General features: G+C 43.6%; 1 protein-coding gene across 1 annotated transcript in view; it reads left to right on the top strand.

The window, feature by feature from the left end:
• Positions 1 to 25,720, top strand: part of LOC137518680 (scinderin-like) — a 54,633-nt gene that overhangs the window by 24,378 nt on the left and 4,535 nt on the right. The window contains exons 7-13 of the mRNA XM_068236838.1: positions 106 to 194; positions 1,887 to 2,102; positions 3,120 to 3,241; positions 6,439 to 6,529; positions 16,053 to 16,223; positions 17,466 to 17,643; positions 22,962 to 23,083. Of these exons, the coding sequence (XP_068092939.1) occupies positions 106 to 194; positions 1,887 to 2,102; positions 3,120 to 3,241; positions 6,439 to 6,529; positions 16,053 to 16,223; positions 17,466 to 17,643; positions 22,962 to 23,083 (989 nt within the window). The remainder of the gene's footprint in view (positions 1 to 105; positions 195 to 1,886; positions 2,103 to 3,119; positions 3,242 to 6,438; positions 6,530 to 16,052; positions 16,224 to 17,465; positions 17,644 to 22,961; positions 23,084 to 25,720) is intronic.

Consider the following 25,720-nt stretch of genomic DNA (forward strand, 5'->3'; position numbering starts at 1 on the left):
CTCAACTAGCGAGGGTCACATAAGAAGCGTGGCCACCATGACACCCCTCTATAATGCCAGTGAGTCCTTCATATTGAGAATCTCACCAGTGTTATCTATTTCCAGGCAAAAAATCCAACGCAGAGGAAAAAAAGATGGCGCTAAAGACGGCGGAAGATTTTATAAAGCAGATGAATTATCCCGCCAATACCCAGGTAAACCCACCAGCCGGGCACGGTTCAGCATGCAGGTCTTCTTCAGACCATAAAACTATGAAGATACCCTGAAACTGCTCCTTGCAACCATGGCAACAACACATGAAACTGCTCATTGCAACCATGGCGACAACATGTGAAACTTCTCATTGCAACCATGGCAACAACACATGAAACTGCTCATGGCAACAACATGTTGTCCATAAACTGCCACTATGCTGCGGTATGAGCTACGGGGAGCAGAAACTGTAAAAGTGGCCACACACAATACAATAATTATACACGATACAACAAATTGATAAAAAATAATCAGTTGTACAGAAAAATTGAAAGAAAATTTCCCATTTTTTTTCAATATAACAATTTTTTATGAAAACTGAATGGTGCGGGTTAGATTGTCAGTTTCTTGATTTATAGACCAAAGCTATTTGTTTAAAAAAAATTCAATAATTGTTTCCATGATTGGGGAAGAATCAAACACAGGTGTGTGATACATTGGTCAGATTTTTCAAATGTAATGCTGGGAATACACGGATCGTTTCTTCCGTACGTTTTTCCTCTCGAACGTTTTTTGCAGATCGATTCTGCAGTCGGTTCTCTTATCTTCCGCTTATTTTTCTTATCTTTCCATTCACTTCTATCAGAAAACGAGCTGCCAAAAAATCGAAAAGGAGATCAGACATGTCGGAAATTATCTATCGAACCATCTAATCAGCTAAGAAACAAATTATTATTATAATAATAGTATTCCCAGCATTACAAACAGTATTAGATAGGAGGGTTAAGGTGGTCATACACCATACAATTAAAATATCCAATTTTTCACCAATTCGATCATTTCGATCAATTGTTCCAAAAAATTGACAGCTTTTCTTTATTTACAATCGATACATACAATCGAATTTCCCATTTTCTTTTTCGATTTTTGGAGATTAGACATATTGGAAATTTCAGACCAACTTTATCAAGAATTGTATGGTGTGTGGTGCATTGTCAATTGCTTGATGTACGGATCCAATCAATTTTTTTCTGAGATTTCAATTATTTTATTCATGATTGGGGAAAAATTGAACATAGGTGTGTGGTACATTGGACAGATATTTAAATTGTTATAATCAGTCAGAAAAATTGATTGCTATTCTTGAATTGAACAGAAATTTAAAAAAATTGTATGGTGTGTGGCCACCTTTAGTGTTAGATGTGTAGATAAGAGGGTTAGCGAAAGAGGATGGGGTACTGGGAGGCATACATATGAATTTGCCGCTGGGAGATTTGGGCACAGGATAAAGCCGATATATGACTTATCCTGCTGCTGCACGAGTCCCGGCAGCGTTAAATACTATTCCCCCTCCAGGTCCCGTGGACGGTGGAAAATTATATAATTCGGCTTTCAGCAATTGCTGCGCCTAAATCTCCTGCGCTGTAACTACAGCTCTCAACTGGGAGGTTACAAGGCACCATCGCGAACGAGCAAGAAAAAACGTTGCTAACCGAATAAGAACATCTGTAATATATTCTGTTACTGATATCCTTTTTCGGAACCACATGCGCAAAAAACTAATAGCACTTCTGCCAATACAATACGCACTCCTAGTGGCTAACGTGATGGAATATTCTGCTCACACCAACACGCGGGACTCTACTGAGATATCCGGATACTTTGTTTACATGTGATTCTGTCCTCCTCTTCAGATTATCGTGCTGCCGGAGGGAGGGGAGACCCCCATGTTTAAGCAATACTTCAGCGACTGGAAGGACAAGGACCAGGCTCAGGGTTTCGGGAAAGTGGCGGTCACAGGAAGAATCGCCCAAATCAAGCAAACGCCGTTCGACGCCAAAGCTCTGCACCAATCACCGCAAATGGCCGCTCGGTACAATATGATAGACGATGGATCCGGCAAGGTGGAGGTACGGGTGATATTACGACCTCTCTGACTGCGTCATGTGACATTACTGCCTCTCTGACTGTGTCATGTGACTGACATTACTGCCTCTCTGACTGCATCATGTGACATTGCTGTCTCTCTGACTGTGTCATGTGATGTTACTGCCTCTCTGACTGCGTCATGTGACGTTACTGCCTCTCTGACTGCGTCATGTGACATTGCTGCCTCTCTGACTGCATCATGTGACATTGCTGTCTCTCTGACTGTGTCATGTGATGTTACTGCCTCTCTGACTGCGTCATGTGACGTTACTGCCTCTCTGACTGCGTCATGTGACATTGCTGTCTCTCTGACTGTGTCATGTGATGTTACTGCCTCTCTGACTGCGTCATGTGACGTTACTGCCTCTCTGACTGCGTCATGTGACATTGCTGCCTCTCTGACTGCGTCATGTGACATTGCTGCCCCTCTGACTGCGTCATGTGATGTTATGTTTCTGCTCATCACTTGGATTTAGAGATTATTTTGTGGGTAGAAGATTTAACATTTTAAAGGACACCCGAGGTGACATGTGACATGGTGAGATAGACATGGGTATGTACAGTGCCTAGCGCACAAATCATTATGCTGTGTTCCTTTTTTTTCCCTCTGCCTGAAAGAGTTAAATATCAGGTATGTAAGTGGCTGACTCAGTCCTGACTCAGACAGGAAGTGACTGCAGTGTGACCCTCACTGATAAGAAATTCCAACTGTAAAACACTTTCCTAGCAGAAAATGGCTTCTGAGAGCAGGAAAGAGATAAAAAGGGTCCATAGTTCAACATAGATTTTATCTCTGGCATATTTCAATAAATGTATCATCAGAACTTAAAAAAGTAGATTTAAATATAAAATAAAACTGTGGAATATCTTAAAAAATCATTTTTAGGAGAAGGAAAATAGATACAATCGTTTATTTCGTCAGTTTTTTTTTGCCTCGGGTGTCCTTTAAGTGTCTCTAGAGCCTCTTCTGCTGAGAACATGAGTTGCTTGTTTTGTAGATTTGGCGTATTGAAGCCACAGGGAGAGTCGCTGTGGACCCGGAGACCTACGGCCAGTTCTATGGCGGAGACTGCTATATAATCCTCTACTCCTCTGCCAAAGGAACCATCATCTATAACTGGTAACTCAGCCAATAAAAAAAGCAAAAAAAGTTTGACTGTGACTCTGCAACTTTGTGAAGACTTTTAAAAAAAATAATGATGATAATAATTATTAGTTATTTAAAATGGAACTGAAGCTAATCTAAAAATAAAGTGTTTCTCTTACCTGGGGTTTCTGCCAGCCCCTTGCAGCCGTCCTGTCCCGCGCTGCTCCTCCACGATCCTCCGTTCTCCCGCCGCCCGCTACTTTCGTTTTCGCCGTCGGGCCACTGCGCCTGCGTGCCTCTGGCCACGCGTATCCTTTTTTGCGTTCTAGTCCACAATAGCGCTATTGCAGGTGGGAACGCATGAAAAAAATACGCTTGGCAGCCCCTCCACTTACAAGTCGAGTAACGAAGCTAGCTGGCGGCGGTGAACGAAGGATCGCGGAGGAGCGGCGCGGGACAGGACGGCTGCAAGGGGCTTTCAGAAGCACCAGGTAAGTGAAACTCTTTATTTTTAGATTATCTTCAGTTTCGCTTTAAAAAAGTAGATCTGGAAGTACCATAGCTCCCAACTATCCCTCTTTTGGAGGGCCAGTCCCTCTTTGGGATTCCTGTTCCTCTGTCCCCCTCATTTATCCCTCTTTCAGGACGTTGTTCCTCTTTCTATGTAAATATATATATTTCTATACTAAAAATGTGTTTGATTGACTCTAAACTTTATTCCCAACTTTTAAATTTATATATTACTAATTTTAAAATGTTACTATGAAGGAAAATGAACCAGGATAGAAAGGACCAGTGTGGTTTGAATTATAAAACATATTTTTCTTATGAAATCTTTATGGTATGCGTGACTAGAGGCGTGGTGAGGGCGTGGCCAGGGGTGTGGCAGGGGCATGGCTTAAGTGTCCCTTTTTCTCATCTCAAAAAGTTGGGAGGTATTTTGTCTGGTATACAGAATACACCAGTTCTGTTTCATCTGCATTTTTAACAAAAAACAATTATTAGCACACAAAAAGGTGAAAATAAGACAGAATATATTGTGGTCAATAAAGAATACAATAAAAGGGCGATTTGAAGCGGTGTTAGGGATAAATTTATCTTGACGAGGGATGGGAGAATCTGTTTGCGAATACAAAATCTGCCTTTTTGTGACACAGAATTCAGAGGAGGTGGGTGAAATATAAGCCTTTATGATAACACTAGTAACACACAATTATGTGCTATTTTTGCACAATGTTAGCCTCAGTGGTGTAACTACAGTGAAGTAACCCTGCTTTGACCACAGGGGGACCAAGAGCTGTTAGAGGGCCCCAACCCCAAGAGGGTGTTAGCCACACACAATGCAGCAAGGTTCACAGACAGGAAACTGCCAGGAGTACCACGGTCCTCAGAGTTTCTTGTGGGAGGGGTTTCACCACAATATCAGTCATACAGCGCCCCCTGATGGTCTGTTTGTGAGAAGGAAAAGATTTCTCTTGTAAAAGTGGGTATCAGCTACTGTTTGGGATTAAAGTTCAAGTGGAACTTCGTGAAAAAATTTGCTTTGTGAAAAAAGTGGCACCTGTCCCTGCGTCCTCCTCCTGTGTGTCGCTGTGTCCGAACTTTTGCATACTGCGCATGCACGGCTTGTGGGCTGCAGTTAGAGCAGGAGGAGAACAGGGGCCAGAGGGGCAGGCGTGTCCTTACGTGATGCGCGGGGGCGGGCCATACATACTGACATGCAGCAGATGGCGGCAGTGACAAATGCGGGAGGAGATTTATTGTATTTATTCTTTTCTGGGTCAAAGAGTTCATTTCCTGTGTGAACTACAAAACCGCTCAGGAAAAGCACTTTTACCAGAAACGCAGCACGCAGTGGAGCGCCGGGAGAGGGGAAAAAAGCACTAAAAAACGTTAATGCAATCGCCGCACAAAGTGGTTTTTGAGCTTTTAGAGCTTTTTCTATGCCTTCCATTATAGCAAAAACGCCCCAAAAATAATACAGGCACCACTTTGTTGAACGCACAGCGCACGAACCGCGCTAATATGAACCTTCTCATAGACGTTCATTGCACAAGCGTTTTGTGGGCGATTTTAAAAATCGTCTGCTCTTGAAAAAAGTCTGAAAATGCCCCTAGTGAACGAGCCCTATGTGCTGTTGAAAGCTAAAATAAAACTTTGTCTATCATGGAGTTTTAATACACATTTGGGCTTGATTCACAAAGCGGTGCTAACCTACTTAGCACGTCTAAAGTCTTTAGACGCGCTAACCAGGGTGCTAAGTAGGTTAGCACCGAATTTCTCAATCAGATCGCGTGCTAACTTTGAGCGCGCAAAGTTTTACGCGCGCTAAGTCCCATAGGCTTTAATGGGCGCTCCGCTGCGCTCTGTGCAGTGTGCGCGTAAAGTTTTACGCGCATCAAGTTTTGCACGCATAAAGTTTTATGCGCGAAAACTCGTTTAGACGTGCTAAGGGGGTTTTCACAGGCGTGCTAACAGTTAGCACCGCTTTGTGAATCAAGCCCATTATGTGTCTGGCTAGTATAGAAACAGAAACATATCTACCAGCAATAGGGCATCATTCACAAATGCTTGTCCTAGTAATACTCTGTAATTGCCTTATAAACAATCCATTCTAATTAATTTTTTTTTTATACTTCATGTAGTTTTTAAGTTTTTCACTAATATAATGGCAATCACTTTGCAATATACCCGTTATAAGAAATATTGTATGCATTATGCAATTTGACCACTAGATGGCAATAGGCTTATACTTTAGCTACTATAAAATGCTAGAAAGAAGTACAGTTGGGAGTCTTAGTTGTCTGTTACAGTATTATTATTATTATTATTATTATTATTGATTTATAAAGCGCCAACATATTCCGTGGCGCTGTACAAAGTAAGAAACAAACCTGGGGTACATAATAATACAGACAATGGTGTACACCAATATACAAGATACATAATTAGTGACCAAATACAAAGAATGATACAAAATACAAATTATAGAATTGGTAATGACAGTGAAAAAATTAACATGATGAATAAAATGTATAATGATTTCCAAGACACAAAAGGGGGAGAGAGCCCTGCCCTTGCGAGCTTACAATCTAACAGGGTGCTTTAATAAAGGTAATTGCAGACAGTGACAGTTTAATAGCCCTGTAATTGTAGCAAAATGTCACATATTAGTGACCTGATATAGATGGTGATATATGCGTAGCTGAACTCTTTCTATCTCCCCACAGGCAAGGCAATGCATCAACCAAAGATGAAATCACGATGTCCGCCTTCCTCACAGTACAGCTGGACCGATCTCTCAAGGCTGGAGCCACACATGTCAGTAACGTTGTGCACAGAATAGTCACAGCACTGATACCAGTATATGAGCCACACATGTCAGTAACGTCGTGTACAGAATAGTCACAGCACTGATACTAGTATATGAGCCACACATGCATGGGTGTCCGCAGAAAATTTTCCAGGGGGGACAAAAAAGGGGGAGGAAAGGAGGGGAGGTATGCGGCTGAGTCGCTCCAAAAATGGGCATGGCCATAGACCAGGATGTTGGTGTCACGGGTGGAGCCAAATTTACATGAGCTTAGCAATGGTGGGACATTAGACTAGGACTATAGTAAGAATTAGATTGCGAGCGCCTCCGACACAGGTGCCCCCCCAGTTTAGGTAGTGATAGGTGCCCCCAGTTTAGGTAGTGACAGGTGCCCCCCAGTTTAGGTAGTGACAGGTGGTGCCCCCCCAGTTTAGGTAGTGACCGGTTCCTCCCAGTTTAGGTAGTGATAGGCGCCCTCCAGTTTAGGTAGTGATAGGTGCCCCCAGTTTAGGTAGTGACAGGTTCCCCCCAGTTTATGTAGTGACACAGGTGCCCCCCTCACCTTAGTGACAGCCAGAGCCCAGTGTCAGACTTCAGAGTCAGCCAGTGAGAGCGGGCACACGGTACTCCGTGAACACCATTTGCCCCGATTTGCCCGACGTGCGGACACTCATGCACACATGTCAGCAACATATACGGCATTGTCACAGCACTGATATCAGTATACTGTATACAGCTGATTCTGTCTATGAGTTCAAAGGACCAGGAAAAAAGAGCTGTCAGGAGGGGTGAAGAGGAAACAGCACACTCCCACACACATGTCTGCTGAGATTTTGCAGTTCCTAACATTTGTATAGCGCTTTTCTCCTGTTGGACTCTAAGCGCTCAAGAGCTGAAGCCACTAAGGCGCACTCGAGAGGCCACCCTGCAGTATTAGAAAGTCTTGCACAAGGACTCCTTACTGAATAGGCACTGACCCTAGCCAGGACTCAAACTCTGGTCTCACATGTCAAAGGCAGAGCCCTTAACCAGAACACTATCACATATTTTGATGTTTTGATGTGTCTCATAGCTTGGACCACGTCACTTAAAAATAGGTTGTTGTGACCTATTCTAACCATCTTGGAAAAAAAATGTAATTTTTGAAATTATAATCAAACTTGGGAAAGTTTCAGCAAAACTACAAGTTGGTACCTTAAAAAAACACCCACTTTTGGGTAGCCCTGGTTATTAGCTTTCCATAATGGTAACATTTGTGTCCTTTTTCTGTTGTCCAGACTGTTCTAGTGCTATACAAACAAAGAATGGCTCTAAAATACTTGGTAGAAAAAAATTGCCTGTACAAAGCCACATGCATACTCCGACGTTAATGACCTTCTAGATGCCCAACTAGCCATCAATTGAGAGATTTGTGGTATTATTCTAACTGTGATAAGTTGTAGATTAGATTTTAGGGTGTTTTAGGGTTGAGGCCTATGTCTTTTGAATTCTTTTCAGTGACAAACTGAATCAAAAGGTATAAAAATTTGATTTACATATATTCTGTACCAAAATAAAAAAAGCTTATATAAAAAACAAAGCAACAGAATTTAAAATAGGATACATAAATTGTTACCTTAGAAACCTTTTAATTATGTATGCCATGAGGGTATATTACTGTTATTCTTGAAAATAAGGGCCTGCAATTATTGATAGGGTACAATGAGAAACAAAAAAATACAACATACAAAAAATACAGCATTATTTCCAAATGCTATATTATTACCATACATAGCACTAGGGACACAATTTAAATGTTGGGAAAACCAGAACAAATGGGCAAATATAATGTGTGGATTTTATCTATGGTAGTGTTGTTTACTTTAAAACTATACTTAATCAACTATAGTTACAATACAATATTACAATACAATAACATTTGTAAAGCGCTTTTCTCCCATAGGACTCAAAGCTCATAGTTTGTAGAAATGGAGAAATAGGGTATTTATTTATTTTTACCCTTAACAATGAAAAGCCTAATTTGTACTGCAAAAAAAAGAAGAAGCTTTAACTCAGGTGTGATAAGTAGTGATAAAGTTATTGGTGAATGAATGGGAGGAGTGCTGAGATATGAAAGTTGCTTGGATGAAAAAAGGCCAAAGTGTTTAAGGACTCATACTCACTCACAACTAATGTCACCTATCAGGGATTAGGACCTGATCCCCTTGGGCAACGTTGCTGGGCCCTGGGTGTCAGCTGTGTAGCTGACGATGCGCTGCGTTGCTATGCAGGGGGGTGGGGGGATGACGAGTGTCACGCAGCTAGCGGGGGACCGGCGGGATTGGCGGGGGTTCGGCGTTGCTCGGGTTGGGTAGACCCTTCCGGCGGATTGCTTGTGGGTTGGGCATCGGGGTCGTCAGGTGCCGTACACACGCTTGATTGTTGGCTTAGGTGGTTGTTATCGCCCCCCTCAGCGACTTTAAAGACACCTGAGGTGACATGTGACATGATGAGATAGACATGGCTATGTACAGTGCCTAGCACACTAATAACTAGGCTGTGGTCCTTTTTTTCCTTTCTCTGCCTGAAAGAGTTAAATATCAGGTATGCAAGTGACAGTTTCTGTCTGGGTTAGGACCGGGTTGGACAATAACTTAACCCTCACTCATAAGGAATTACAGCCATATAACACTTTCCTGGCAGTAAATGGCTTCTGAGAGTAGGAAAGAGGATAAAAGGGTCAATAGTTCACATACTATAGCTTTGGCATACTTCAATTAATGTGTCATTGAGAAGAGGCCATGAAACAGTAAAAACAAAAAAGTAGATTTACATCCTATACAATAAAATGCAAGTGTGTCCCTGCGTCATCAACTGAATGGTTGGGTGCCCCTAGCTTTTTTGTACTGAGCATGTGCGCAGCCAGGGCAGTTAGGATACAGGGCTGGACCTGACAGTTTGCTGTGTGGGGTTCACAGAGGTTCTCATTGCATTGTGGGAAATAACGTTTTTTTCCAACTGCCAAGCAAGCAGCTCCCTGTGCGCATATACTTCAGACAGTGGTGGGGAACGAGCAAGCGCGACGCGTATGTGCGCGCATTACGGGGGGTAGCGGCTGTGACCTAGCACCCATTTTTTTAATGGGCGGACCGATTTACTAGCATAAAATAAAACTGTGGGATACCTTAAAAAGTCATTTTTAGAAGAAGGAGGATAGATACAATTGTTTATCTCATTAGTTAATTTTCCCCTTGGATGTCCTTTAACCTCCCTGGCGGTAAGCCCAAGCTGAGCTTGGGCTATGCCACGCAGGGGGAGATCTCAGCCCCTGGTGGGGCGATTTACATGCTGTAAAGTGCTGTGCGCGCAGCTAGCACTTTGCTAGCTGCGCGCACAGCTTGATCGCCGCTGCTCTGCGGCGATCGGCCGCACGCAGCGGCTGAAGAGGGCCCCGCCAGAGCCCTGCGCTGCCCGGATCAATGAGTTCCGGGCAGCGCTATGGGCTGGATCGGGTGTGCCCGACGTCAGGACGTCGGCTGACGTCCATGACGTCATCCCGATCGTCGCCATGGCGACAGGAGAAGCCAAACAGGGGAACGCGTTATATACGCGTTCCCCTGTTTGCTATAGATGCCGGCGACGATCGGACTAGAGGGCCACATGCGCCCTCTAGTGGTGTTTCATGTAGCTACCACTCTGGTAGCTTTACATGAAACAAAATTTTTTTTTTTTTAAAAAAAGGATTTTTTCAATTTGGAAAAAAAAATTAACCGCCAGGGAGGTTAAGTCAGGCATGTGTATGAGGCTTATCAGGGGGGGAAATCACATTGTTGATGTATCTGGCATTGACGTCCAATATTTATTAGTAGGTATGTGAGAAGCCCTCTTTATTCTATTCTTTATGACACATCTGGTTATCAATAACGTGTTGGGGAAATTATATTTATCAGATTCAGCTACATATTGAGAAGTAAGGGTCCCCGGGAATATTTTCAGTTATAGAGCAGGTTTGGTTGCTCTCATATTCCATTCAGATAAAGTCCCAGATGCCGCGCTGTCTCCAGGCTGCCACGTTTTATAGCGGACCCTCCATTCTTATGGCCGGTGTCCCCCCGATCCCCCGGGCCATTGTATAGATCGTGCAATACGTTTACCATAAACACACTCGTATAATGTTTATTGATGGCGGCTCTCCCGCTTGTGGTGCTCATTGATAACATTCATTCCAAAGTCAATCGCGTGAGTCAAGCCTGCGAGCTGGGCGTCCGCTAACATATCGGGCTACGGTCGTATTGTCATTTCCTGTAATCCGGACAGAAGGATTATTATTGGTCAATATTCAGAGAAAGGGCACCTGTCACATATTGGACAAACAAAGCCTTAAATCACAGAAGCCCAGGTCAGGGGGCACTCAAAATGGACAACTGAAGCAAGAGGGATATTTATTTCCTTTTAATTAATACTAGTTGCCTGGCTGTCCTGCTGATCCTCTGCCTATTATACTTTCAGCCATAGCCCCTGAACAAGCATGCAGCAAATCAGCTGTTTCTGACATTATTGTCAGATCTGACAAGATTAGCTGCATGCTTGTTACTGGTGTTATTCAGACACTACTGCAGCCAAATAGACCAGCAGAGCCACCAGGAAACTGGTATTGTTTAAAAGTTAATAAATATCGCAGCCTCCATATTCTTCTCACTTCAGTTGCCCTTTAATGTATGGACAGAATCCTACCACAAAAGGAAAAATGGATTCGTATTTAATAAATGTAGAAAATAGAAATCTGTACTGCAGAGGCAGGAACATGTGACCCATAATCAGGTGCAGATACTGCCCAGCACTTTCCAGCCATGCACTGTACATGGCTCCTCCCACACCGCATATAACATGTTTCCTTTATCAGAATGGAACGGATTGGAACAGATGCAAGCCGCTCCTATGCAGAGCAAGAGGATCTCTTCACATCGGTTCTTTTGGAATAGATCTGTTGGTTCATTCAGACAAGCGGAACACAAGTTTGAGTCCTGCACAATTTATTCGGATCGGCCGCACAAAGCGTATAGCGACGGACGCCGACGGAATCAATGCGAGCCTATGAGAGCAGACTGTGTCCATACTCCCTAGCCTACTTGCTGCGTACATGTTGCAAAATATTCACCTACCACCATCTTTTTGGGTCCCCCGCCACTGCTGCCGCCACCCATTCTGGTCCTCCGCCGCAACTGCCGCCACCCATTCTGGTCCTCCACCGAAACTGCCGCCGCCCATTCTGGTCCTCTGCTGCAACTGCCGCCGCCCATTCTGGTCCTCCACCGAAACTGCCGCCGCCCATTCTGGTCCTCTGCTGCAACTGCCGCCACCCATTCTGGTCCTCCGCCGCAACTGCCGCCGCCCATTCTGGTCCTCCGCCGCAACTGCCGCCGCCTATTCTGGCACTCCACCGCAACTGCCGCAGCCCATTCGGGTCCTCCGCCACCATCATCCATTCAGGTTCTCCACCACTGCCGCTGTCCCCCATTCGGGTCCTCCGCCACCATCATCCATTCAGGTTCTCCGCCACTGCCGCTGCCCCCCATTCGGGTCCTCCGCCACCGTCATCCATTCAGGTCCTCCACCACTGCCGCTGTCCCCCATTCGGGTCCTCCGCCACCATCATCCATTCAGGTCCTCCACCACTGCTGCTGTCCCCCATTCGGGTCCTACACCACCATCATCCATTCAGGTCCTCCACCACTGCTGCTGTCCCCCATTCGGGTCCTCCGCCACCGTCATCCATTCAGGTCCTCCACCACTGCTGCTGCCCCCCATTCGGGTCCTCCGCCACCGTCATCCATTCAGGTCCTCCACCACTGTCGCTGCCCCCCATTCGGGTCCTCCGCCACCGCCATCCATTCAGGTCCTCCACCACTGCTGCTGTCCCCCATTCGGGTCCTCCGCCACCGTCATCCATTCAGGTCCTCCACCACTGTCGCTGCCCCCCATTCGGGTCCTCCGCCACCGCCATCCATTCAGGTCCTCCACCACTGCTGCTGTCCCCCATTCGGGTCCTCCGCCACCGTCATCCATTCAGGTCCTCCACCACTGCTGCTGCCCCCCATTCGGGTCCTCCGCCACCGTCATCCATTCAGGTCCTCCACCACTGCTGCTGTCCCCCATTCGGGTCCTCTGCCACCATCATCCATTCAGGTCCTCCACCACTGTCGGCCATTCGGGTCCTACACCACCACTGCCACTGCCCATTTGGGTCCTCTGCCACTGGCTTCAGGACGGCGTTTGCAGCATGCAGAGGACTCGAGCAGCGGGGGCGGAGGAACGCGAACGCACCGAGTGGGCGGTGATGTAAAAACTAAATAGAGGGAACTGGATGAAAAACTGGCGCCATTGTAAGAAACTGATCCATATATACGGAAAACTGATCACTTTTTACAGGATCAGTTTTTCAGCCGGTACAGTGTGAATCCAGCCTACAGCATAACATCATAAATATTGTTAGTATAAATCTTTAGAACAAAACAATTGTTTCCAGGCCAAATCATAACTCATGAATCTTGAGGCATGTTTCGTGGAGTAGCATCTACTTCTTCAGGGGAAACACCTTCAAATTATCATACAATGGTTACTGAAATGCTACTTAACGAAACAATTACTTTTTTATGGATAATTTATTTTATACTATCACAGTCTCTTCCTCAGATCAGATCTCCACATCCTTTGCTACTGGTAATTAATGGTTAAAGGATACCCGAGGTGACATGTGACATGATGAGATAGATGTGTGTATGTACAGTGCCTAGCACACAAATAACTAGGCTGTGTTCCTTTTTTTCTTTCTCTGACTGAAAGAGTTAAACATTAGGTATGTAAGTGACAGTTCCTGTCTGAGGCCCAGTGCACACCAAAAACCTGTAGCAGATCCTCAAAACTCTAAAGGTTTTTGAAGCAGATTTCAGAGCAATTCTAGGCATGTTTAGAGAGATTTTCTAAACATCTCTAGCGTATTTTGGAGCGTTTTTGTGTAGCAGATTACAGATACTGGTACAGTAAAGGTGTTACTGAACAGCTTCTGTAACAAAAACGCCTGGAAATCTGCCCTGATCTACTGTTTTTTAGAGCGGTTTTCCACTTTCCTATACTTTAACATTAAGGCAGAAACGCCTCAAAAATCTAAAAAATGCTGCAGCCCGAGTTTGCGTTTGTGGACAAAACAAACCGCTCTGGTGTGCACCATCCCATTCACTTTTATTAGCCAAGCGGTTTTCCCCCTGCAAGCGTTTTAAAAAATGCTCCAGAACCGCTCTGGTGTGCACCAGCCCTTAGTCAGAACTGGGTCAGACTACAGTGTGACCCTCACTGATAAGAAATTACAACTATAAAACACTTTCCTAGCAGAAAATGGCTTCTGAGAGCAGGGAAGAGATAAAACGTGTGAATAGTTTATAGATTTTAGCTCTGGCATACTTCAATGAATGTGTCATTGAGTAAGAACAATAAAACAGTAAACACTTAAAAAGTAGATTTAAATATAAAATAAAACTGTGGAATACCTTAAAAAGTCATTTTTTAGGAGGAGGATAGATACAATTGTTCATTTCATTAGTTTATTTTCATCTCGGGTGTCCTTTAAACACAATCAGTAACCTTTTTGGGAGGACCCTAATTAAATCTTAACTTTTATTATAATACTAGCTGGACGCCCGGCGTTGCCCGGGTATGTATTTGGCCGTGTTGGCTCCGCCCACTTTTCCTAACCCTAACACACAATTACTCAATTACTTAATGACCAAGTTTGTGAGCTTTGCGGTCTTTGGCATCGATAATTTGCATTGAAATAAAATTATTCTGATTGGATTTGGCTCCACCCCTTTTCTAAATTTGAACCCCAATCACCCAGTGGCCATCTGTACCAGGTACAGGTGATTAACAGTGCAAGTAGCTTGTGCCATTAACAGTGCAATAATGGCAGCAATTAAATATTCCCCTTGAAAATCAATAGGTGAATTTTCATTGGCTTTTGTAGGCCCCACCCACTTTTCTGAATATTAATGCCAGTCACCAAGTGAGCAATTTTGCAAAGTTTGAGAACCCTACCATTGTAGTGTAAGAATTGCTGCAGTATACATTTTCTCAGTGAAATTTGCATTTGTCTCCGCCTACTGATAACCCGGCATTGCCCGATTATGTATTTGGCAGGTGTTGGCTGCGCCCACTTTTCTAACCCTAACACACAATTAATCAATTTCTCAATTACCAAGTTTGTGATCTTTGCAGTGTTTGACATCAATAATTTGCATTGGAATGAAACAAATCTGATTAGCTGTTTGTGGCTCCACCCCCTTTCTGAAATTGAACCCCAGTCACCCAATGATCAACTGTACCAGGTTTGAGGCTTGTGCCATTAACAGTGCAAGAATGGCAGCAATGTAAATATTCCCCTTGAAAATCAACAGGCTAATTTTGATTGGCTTTATAGACTCCACCCACTTTTCTGAATATTAATCCCAGTCACCCAGTAACCAACTGTGCAAAGTTTGAGAACCCTACCATTAACAGTGTAAGAATGGCTGCAGTTTACATTTTCCAGTGAAATTTGTATTTGTCTCCGCCCCCTTTTTGGTTATGGGAATAAAAAGTATCCTATAGTTTATTCCAGGTAATGTACTATGTGTGTGCCAAATTTCATTCAAATCCGTTCAGCCATTTTTGCGTGATCGAGTAACAAACATCCAAACATCCAAACATCCGAACTTTCCCATTTATTATATTAGTAGGATGTTTACATAGAAACTGATCTACTGGTAATTAATGGTGACAGATTTTTTTTATTTAGAACTTTCTGAGCAGAAATGACACTTTATAATGCAGATGATAACAGGCAAACATTTCACGTTAAAGGGGCACAATGGCGAAAATTTTTAAAATTGAATATATGTGCAAACATAGACAAATAAGTAGTACCGTACATTGTTTCCAAAGTAAAATGAGCCATAAATTACTTTTCTCCTATGTTGCTGTCACTTACAGTAGGCAGTAGAAATCTGACAGAAGCAACAGATTTTGGACTAGTCCATCTGTTCATAGGGGATTCTCAGGGATTTATTTATTTTCAAAAGCACTTATAGTGAATGGCAGTTGCTCTGTCCAACTGCCAAAAAACTGTGTAGCGAGCAGGGAAGCCGGCCAGCATCATTGTTTAAAATCCTTTTTAGGTAATATCTTTATAAAGTATGAAAGCCTTGCTGAGAATCCCCTATGAAGAGATGGACTAGTCCAAAACCTGTCACTTCTGTCAGATTTCTACTACCTACTGTAAGTAACAGCATTATAGGAGACAAGTAATTTATGGCTCATTTTACTCTGGTAAAAATGTACTTATTTGTCTATGTTTGCACATATTTTAAATTTTACAATTTTCGCCATAGTGCCCCCTTAAGGTTATGTTTCATTTCTGCTGGATCGCGGCGTTTAGATAACAATCTTTTAATTGAAATATTTGGTCCCTGAACTGTAACCTCCAAATCTCTGACTGTGATATTTCATTTCGTTGCTCACCAGACCCGAGTTGTACAAGGAAAGGAGCCACCACACTTGTTGGCGATATTCAAAGACAAGCCGCTAATTGTGTACAAAGACGGCACCTCCAGGAAAGGCGGACAGGCCCCACCGCGCGCCACACGCCTGTTCCAAGTGCGCAAGAATCTCGGCTCTATAACGAGGATCAACGAGGTGAGAGAAGAAAAACCTGTCTATTATACCGAGGGGAGATTATATCTTCAGTCAAACGTTTTACCTATATAATGGGGCTTTATGTTGGGTGATTGTTGTTTACTCTTATTATATGGGGGATATGATGGCTGCACTTGTTATATGGGGGATATGATGGCTGCACATGTTATATGGGGGACATGATGGCTGCACTTGTTATATGGGGGGCATGATGGCTGCACTTGTTATATGGGGAGATGATGGCTGCACTTGTTATATGGGGGGGCATGATGGCTGCACTTGTTATATGGGGGGTATGATGGCTGCACTTGTTATATGGGGGGTATGATGGCTGTACTTGTTATATGGGGGATATGATGGCTGCACTTGTTATATGGGGGATATGATGGCTGCACTTGTTATATGGGGGAGATGATGGCAGCACATGTTATATGGGGGAGATGATGACTGCACTTGTTATATGGGGGAGATGATGGCTGCACTTGTTATATGGGGGAGATGATGGCAGCACATGTTATATGGGGGACATGATGGCTGCACTTGTTATATATGGGGGGCATGATGGCTGCACTTGTTATATGGGGGAGATGATGGCTGCACTTGTTATATTGTTATATGGGGGAGAGGATGGCTGCACTTGTTATATGGGGGAGATGATGGCTGCACATGTTATATGGGGGACATGATGGCTGCACTTGTTATATATGGGGGGCATGATGGCTGCACTTGTTATATGAGGGAGAGGATGGCTGCACTTGTTATATTGTTATATGGGGGAGAGGATGGCTGCACTTGTTATATGGGGGAGATGATGGCAGCACATGTTATATGAGGGAGAGTATGGCTGCACTTGTTATATGGGGGGATATGATGGCTGGCTGCACTTGAGTGCTTTTGTTATGTGACAACAGGAAATATACAACAATTTGGGACAGGTGCATTATTGCAATGGCATAATTATCAGAAGCTCTTGGGGAGGGCATGACTACTCCAGAGACATTACCAGAGATGGGGCAGGGGGCAAGTAGTGTCCAACATGAGGCCCTGAAACGGTCAGAGATGGGCGTGGCAGAGACCAGCTCACTAATCGGTAACTGCCTGATTCCAGTACGACATTGTAACATAGAACATACAGGCATGAGCCCACACTGCCTTCCATCAGCCTATTTCCTGGTGGCAGATGTTCCACTGACTGGAGGTGAAGGAGGCCTAATTCTCCCCACGTTTTGTTGTATTTCTCAGGTGGAGGCCGACGCCAGCTCTCTGAATGCAAACGATGCTTTTGTCCTGAAGACTCCGAATAACGCGGCCGTCATGTGGATCGGAAAAGGGGCCAACGAAGATGAAATAAAAGGGGCAGAGTATCTGGTGAAAGTTCTCAAATGTAACGCCTCAAAACTCTCCGAAGGCCAAGAGTCAGGTCCGTCCGCCATCCGGGTATAGTACTGAAGAGAGGGGGGGATTTAAAGGGACCTCAGCCCCAGAGGCGCGTTAACCCAGCCCTAATTATATCCAGACCAAAGGTGACTCACTCAGTAAATCAATTTCAGAACAAAATTGTATGGAGCATGAGTTCATGCTAGGTACACACCATACAATTTTGTGTTAGATAGATGGTTCGAAAGATAATTTCCGACATATCCGATCTTATTTTCGACCGTTTTTCTGATCGCTTTCTCATAGAAGTGAATGGAAATAAGATAAGAAAAGATAACAGAATCGAATCGGAAATGGATTGGACAGAAAATTGACCGAAAAAACGCATTGTGTGTACCCAGCATAAGAGTTAGATGCAATGGGCTCGATTCACAAAGCGGTGATAACCCAGTTAAAGACTTTAGGCGTGATAACCATTTTTATCATGCCTAAACTCAGTTTAGGCATGATAAGTTTAGGTGTGATAAGTTTAGGCATGATAAGTTTAGATAAGTTTAGATCGCGCGCAAAGTCCCGCACGCAAAGCAGCGCCATTAAACTCTATGCAAAGTGCACCAGACTAGGCTAGCGCAAATCTTTTGATCAGCTGTGCACTGCGGTGCTAACCCAGTTGGTGCTTAAACTTATCACGCCTAAAAACTTATCACACCTAAACTTATCACACCTAAACTTATGATGCCTAAACAGAGTTTAGGCGTGATAAAGGGATTTTCACCACGGTGCTGTTAGCACCGCTTTGTGAATCAGGCCCATAGAATCTATTGGTGTTTTGGACAATTCACCCAAAACAATGATCATAATGATTAAAAAAGAAATTATTATATTTTAGTATGTAGAACTGACATCTACAGCACTTTACAGAGTACATAGTCATGTCACCGACTGTCCTCAGAGGAGCTCACAGTCTAATCCTACCATAGTCATAGTCTAATGTGCTATATTACTATTATGTATTTATATAGCACTGACATCTTCTGCAGCACATTACAGAGTACATAGTCATGTCACTGACTGTCCTCAGAGGAGCTCACACTCTAATCCTACCATAGTCATAGTCTAAAGCCCTACCATATTATTATTATGTATTTATATAGCACTGACATCTTCTGCAGCACATTACAGAGTACATAGTCATGTCACTGACTGTCCTCAGAGGAGCTCACACTCTAATCCTACCATAGTCATAGTCTAAAGCCCTACCATATTATTATTATGTATTTATATAGCACTGACATCTTCTGCAGCACATTACAGAGTACATAGTCATGTCACTGACTGTCCTCAGAGGAGCTCACACTCTAATCCTACCATAGTCATAGTCTAATGTCCTACCATATTATTATTATGTATTTATATAGCACTGACATCTCCTGCAGCACATTACAGAGTACATAGTCATGTCACTGACTGTCCTCAGAGGGGCTCACACTCTAATCCTACCATAGTCATAGTGTAATGTCCTACCATATTGTTATTATGTATTTATATAGCACTGACATCTTCTGCAGCACTGTACAGAGTACATAGTCATGTCACTGACTGTCCTCAGAGGAGCTCACACTCTAATCCTACCATAGTCATAGTGTAATGTCCTACCATATTATTATTATGTATTTATATAGCACTGACATCTCCTGCTGCACATTACAGAGTACATAGTCATGTCACTGACTGTCCTCAGAGGAGCTCACACTCTAATCCTACCATAGTCATAGTCTAATGTCCTACCATATTATTATGTATTTATATAGCACTGACATCTTCTGCAGCACTGTACAGAGTACATAGTCATGTCACTGACTGTCCTCAGAGGAGCTCACAATCTAATCCTACCATAGTCATAGTCTAATGTCCTACCATATTATTATTATGTATTTATATAGCACTGACATCTTCTGCAGCACATTACAGAGTACATAGTCATGTCACTGACTGTCCTCAGAGGAGCTCACACTCTAATCCTACCATAGTCATAGTCTAATGTCCTACCATATTATTATTATGTATTTATATAGCACTGACATCTTCTGCAGCACATGACAGAGTACATAGTCATGTCACTGACTGTCCTCAGAGGAGCTCACACTCTAATCCTGCCATAGTCATAGAGTAATGTCCTACCATATTATTATTATGTATTTATATAGCACTGACATCTTCTGCAGCACTGTACAGAGTACATAGTCATGTCACTGACTGTCCTCAGAGGAGCTCACACTCTAATCCTACCATAGTCATAGTCTAATGTCCTACCATATTATTATGTATTTATATAGCACTGACATCTTCTGCAGCACTGTACAGAGTACATAGTCATGTCACTGACTGTCCTCAGAGGAGCTCACAATCTAATCCTACCATAGTCATAGTCTAATGTCCTACCATATTATTATTATGTATTTATATAGCACTGACATCTTCTGCAGCACATTACAGAGTACATAGTCATGTCACTGACTGTCCTCAGAGGAGCTCACACTCTAATCCTACCATAGTCATAGTCTAATGTCCTACCATATTATTATTATGTATTTATATAGCACTGACATCTTCTGCAGCACATGACAGAGTACATAGTCATGTCACTGACTGTCCTCAGAGGAGCTCACACTCTAATCCTGCCATAGTCATAGAGTAATGTCCTACCATATTATTATTATGTATTTATATAGCACTGACATCTTCTGCAGCACTGTACAGAGTACATAGTCATGTCACTGACTGTCCTCAGAGGAGCTCACACTCTAATCCTACCATAGTCATAGTCTAATGTCCTACCATATTATTATGTATTTATATAGCACTGACATCTTCTGCAGCACTGTACAGAGTATATAGTCATGTCACTGACTGTCCTCAGAGGAGCTCACAATCTAATCCTACCATAGTCATAGTCTAATGTCCTACCATATTATTATTATGTATTTATATAGCACTGACATCTTCTGCAGCACTGTACAGAGTACATAGTCATGTCACTGACTGTCCCCAGAGGAGCTCACACTCTAATCCTACCATAGTCATAGTCTAATGTCCTACCATATTATTATTATGTATTTATATAGCACTGACATCTCCTGCAGCACATTACAGAGTACATAGTCATGTCACTGACTGTCCTCAGAGGAGCTCACACTCTAATCCTACCATAGTCATAGTCTAATGTCCTACCATATTATTATTATGTATTTATATAGCACTGACATCTTCTGCAGCACATTACAGAGTACATAGTCATGTCACTGACTGTCCTCAGAGGAGCTCACACTCTAATCCTACCATAGCCATAGTGTAATGTCCTACCATATTATTATTATGTATTTATATAGCACTGACATCTTCTGCAGCACTGTACAGAGTACATAGTCATGTCACTGACTGTCCTCAGAGGAGCTCACACTCTAATCCTACCATAGTCATAGTCTAATGTCCTACCATATTATTATTATGTATTTATATAGCACTGACATCTTCTGCAGCACTGTACAGAGTACATAGTCATGTCACTGACTGTCCTCAGAGGAGCTCACACTCTAATCCTACCATAGTCATAGTCTAATGTCCTACCATATTATTATTATGTATTTATATAGCACTGACATCTTCTGCAGCACTGTACAGAGTACATAGTCATGTCACTGACTGTCCTCAGAGGAGCTCACACTCTAATCCTACCATAGTCATAGTCTAATGTCCTACCATATTATTATTATGTATTTATATAGCACTGACATCTTCTGCAGCACTGTACAGAGTACATAGTCATGTCACTGACTGTCCTCAGAGGAGCTCACACTCTAATCCTACCATAGTCATAGTCTAATGTCCTACCATATTATTATTATGTATTTATATAGCACTGACATCTCCTGCAGCACATTACAGAGTACATAGTCATGTCACTGACTGTCCTCAGAGGAGCTCACAATCTAATCCTATCATAGTCATAGTCTAATGTCCTACCATATTATTATTATGTATTTATATAGCACTGACATCTTCTGCAGCACATTACAGAGTACATAGTCATGTCACTGAGTGTCCTCAGAGGAGCTCACACTCTAATCCTACCATAGTCATAGTCTAATGTCCTACCATATTATTATTATGTATTTATATAGCACTGACCCTTCTGCTGCACATTACAGAGTACATAGTCATGTCACTGACTGTCCTCAGAGGAGCTCACAATCTAATCCTATCATAGTCATAGTCTAATGTCCTACCATATTATTATTATGTATTTATATAGCACTGACATCTTCTGCAGCACATTACAGAGTACATAGTCATGTCACTGACTGTCCTCAGAGGAGCTCACAATCTAATCCTATCATAGTCATAGTCTAATGTCCTACCATATTATTATTATGTATTTATATAGCACTGACATCTTCTGCAGCACTTTACAGAGTACATAGTCATGTCACTGACTGTCCTCAGAGGAGCTCACACTCTAATCCTACCATAGTCATAGTCTAATGTCCTACCATATTATTATTATGTATTTATATAGCACTGACATCTTCTGCAGCACATTACACAGTACATAGTCATGTCACTGACTGTTCTCAGAGGAGCTCACACTCCAATCCTACCATAGTCATAGTCTAATGTCCTACCATATTATTATTATGTATTTATATAGCACTGACATCTCCTGCAGCACATTACAGAATACATAGTCATGTCACTGACTGTCCTCAGAGGAGCTCACAATCTAATCCTACCATAGTCATAGTGTAATGTCCTACCATATTATTATTATGTATTTATATAGCACTGACATCTCCTGCAGCATTGTACAGAGTACATAGTCATGTCACTGACTGTCCTCAGAGGAGCTCACAGTCTAATCCTACCATAGCCATAGTCTAATGTCCTGCCATATTATTATTATGTATTTATATAGCACTGACATCTTCTGCAGCACATTACAGAGTACATAGTCATGTCACTGACTGTCCTCAGAGGAGCTCACACTCTAATCCTACCATAGCCATAGTCTAATGTCCTACCATATTGTTATTATGTATTTATATAGCACTGACATCTTCTGCAGCACATTACAAAGTACATAGTCATGCCCCCCTCCTCTGTTGCACCTGCCTCACACCTTTCTCTATCTCTCCCTGGTGTCTATGTGTGTCTTCTCCTTTCTCTTCACTTGCTAGAATTTTTCACATTTTTATTGTTTTATATTTCTTGGTGATCCAGATTCCAGGCAGGGCTTTTCACCTATATGTCATTTATTTCAGTGTTTTATGAAAATACCTTGCAGTTCCCTCTTGTTTCCTGCAGATGCCTTCTGGAAAAGTTTAGGAGGTAAGAAGACCTATCAGACGTCTCCTCTTCTGGAAACACAGCTGGACGACCATCCGCCCAAACTCTTCGGCTGCTCCAACAGAACCGGGCGTTTCTTGGTGAGTGTCGCCGTTTTCCCATTGAAGAACAGCGGGGGCAGTAGCAGCTGTTTATTGCAGGGCAAAGGATGGGATAGACCAGCAGCGTTCATCAATTCACTGTATATCAGAGATGCGCCTGGACATAAAGCTTATTATGGAGAGGAGAGTTTTTTGTGGGTTTTTTACTTCTGTGTCCCCGCTGCAGTGGTATTCTCTCCTTTTACCTGCGTAGCTTGCACATGGACCCTGGTAGTCCCGAGAATTAGTCATGGTCATGTCTAGGAGAACTCACAGAGAAGCATGTGACCAGTGGGGTAACTAAGGAGCTGTGGGCCCCGATGCAAGTTTTACAATTTGGCCCCCCAAGCACTCTATACATACAGCGCACCAAAACCTGCCAATGGCAACTACAGTGTCAGAGGAGCAAGAAGGGGATGGGGAACAGTTTGTTAATGATTACCACTATTTAAAGTATCTATAGAAGTAATTATTATGAGCACAGGACCAATAGAGAGCTACTGTAGTTGAGGCAGGGCCCAGATGCGGTCGCAACCTCTGCAACCCCTATTGCTATGCCCCTGCATGTGACTTGTTTGATCAGCTGATAGATTTGCAAAGCTCTGATTTGCTGTGATCACATGATCATGACTAGCAAATCAGAGACTTACATATGTATCACATGACCAAACTGATTACATGCTTCTCCATGACTTCTAGATATGACCATCACTACTGGGAGCAGGAAATAATGGACCGCAATAAAACTCTTTCCCACTCTGTGGAAAAAAACATCAACCTGTTTCTGCAGTCTTTTCCTGGTGCTTACTTGTGGTTAGCACAGGAAAGTGAGGAGGGTAACTGCAGCAGATGGAGATTCCAGCAGCTACAACAATCCAAAGGAGGATGTGGATGTCAACTACTCTCACACGCTTCAAAGCCCCACTTCAGTACTTAACCACTTCAGGACCACAGTGCTAAACCCCCCTAAGGACCATTATCTATATATATATAATAGAGTAAGTGCCTCAACCTTCAAGCAAGAAGAAGAAGTAGTGCCCTGCCCCCAGGGCGTGCCTCAACCTTCAAGCCAGAAGATTAAGTACTTTGCATGAGAAAATGTATGCGTGCTCAAACACCAAGTTTAAGGCCTCTTTTCCACGGACTGTTGAGCTGTGTGCTCAGCAAGCAGTTACCAGGCAGCAGTGAGCAGATACCAGGCAGCAACAAGCAGTTACCAGGCAGCAGTGAGCAGTTAGGAGAGTTTGAGAGGCATTTCACTGCCTATCAACAGTCCATGGAAAAAAGGCCTTACCCTAGCAAGTCTGGCTTTGCAAATCTGGCCTAATTGGCTATTCTTGAGGAAATGCTCATGCAAATGCATGCACAAACCAATACCGCAAAGCAGTCACCCTGCTACATGCTACATTAGCACTATCCAGGAGCGCCACGGGGATAATTCCCAATGCCCCCTTTTTATACAACCGGGGGGACCGCGGGGTCCCAGGCTCTCTCACTGCCTGGGAACCACAGCAGCACCCCGGAGGGGGAGGCTGGGTGGTGCAGACGACCGACCCCAAGCGTGGTCAGCGCCGGGAGAGCCGTCTGCACCCACCTCCAATATTAAAGACAGGCACTTACCTTAACGTCCATTGCGTTCTGCTACATGCACATTAACTTGGGGGCACCACATGAGAAAGGTGAGAAGCATGGGTCACCCCGAGCTTTAGAGCTCAGGGCTGGCTCACATACAGCACTCCAGAGGGGGGGGGGGGAGGACAGGCGCAGACAACTCACTCCAGGGTTCACACCACCGGAACAAGCCATCCACCACCTGCCTCCAAAGGATACAAACTGCACAAAATGCTTTCCATGAGAAAATGAATGCGCATGTAGCAGAACGCAATGGACGTTAAGGTAAGTGCCTGTTTTTAATATTGGGAGGTGGGTGCGGACGGCTCTCCCCGGCACTGGCCACACTTGGGAGGGTCGGCTGCGCCACCCAGCCTCCCCCTCGGGGGTGCCGCTGTGGTTCCCAGGCAGCGAGAGAGCCTGGGACTCCGCGGTCCCCCCGGTTGTATGGGGGCATTGGGAATCCTCCCCGTGGCGCTCCTGGATAGTGCTAATGTAGGTTTGTTTTTTGACCCTGCATAGTTTGGCATGCGAAAGCAAATGCATATTTGCATGAGCATTGCCTCATGAATAGCCAATTAGGCCGTATTTGCAAAGCCAGACTTGCTAGGGTTAAACTTGGTGTTTGAGCATGCATACATTTTCTCACGGAAAGCCTACTTCTTCTTGCTTCAAGGTTGAGGCACGTACTCTATTAGATGGATAGATGCGGCGTATGCTACGACGCGGGTTGGCTAGTTTTTTATAAAAAAGCCACTGCAGCTTTAAGGCCTCACTGCAGGGCCGCACAACTCAGCACACTAGTAGCCTCCCCCCCCCCCCCCCCCCCCTCCTTTTCAACAGAGAGCTCTATGCTGGTTGGGTCTGATCTTCCCCCTGGTGTTTATTTTTTTTTTTTAATAAATATTTATGTCATTATGTTCTAAATATTTTTTACTGTTTATTTTTTTCCAAACCCTTCCCTCCCCCCAGCCAGCCAATCCTGGCGATCAGCTGTAATAGGCTTCTGCCTATGAGAGCCTATCG

The sequence above is a fragment of the Hyperolius riggenbachi genome, chromosome 5, assembly GCF_040937935.1.
Source record: "Hyperolius riggenbachi isolate aHypRig1 chromosome 5, aHypRig1.pri, whole genome shotgun sequence".
In the NCBI taxonomy this organism is placed as follows: Eukaryota; Metazoa; Chordata; class Amphibia; order Anura; family Hyperoliidae; genus Hyperolius; species Hyperolius riggenbachi.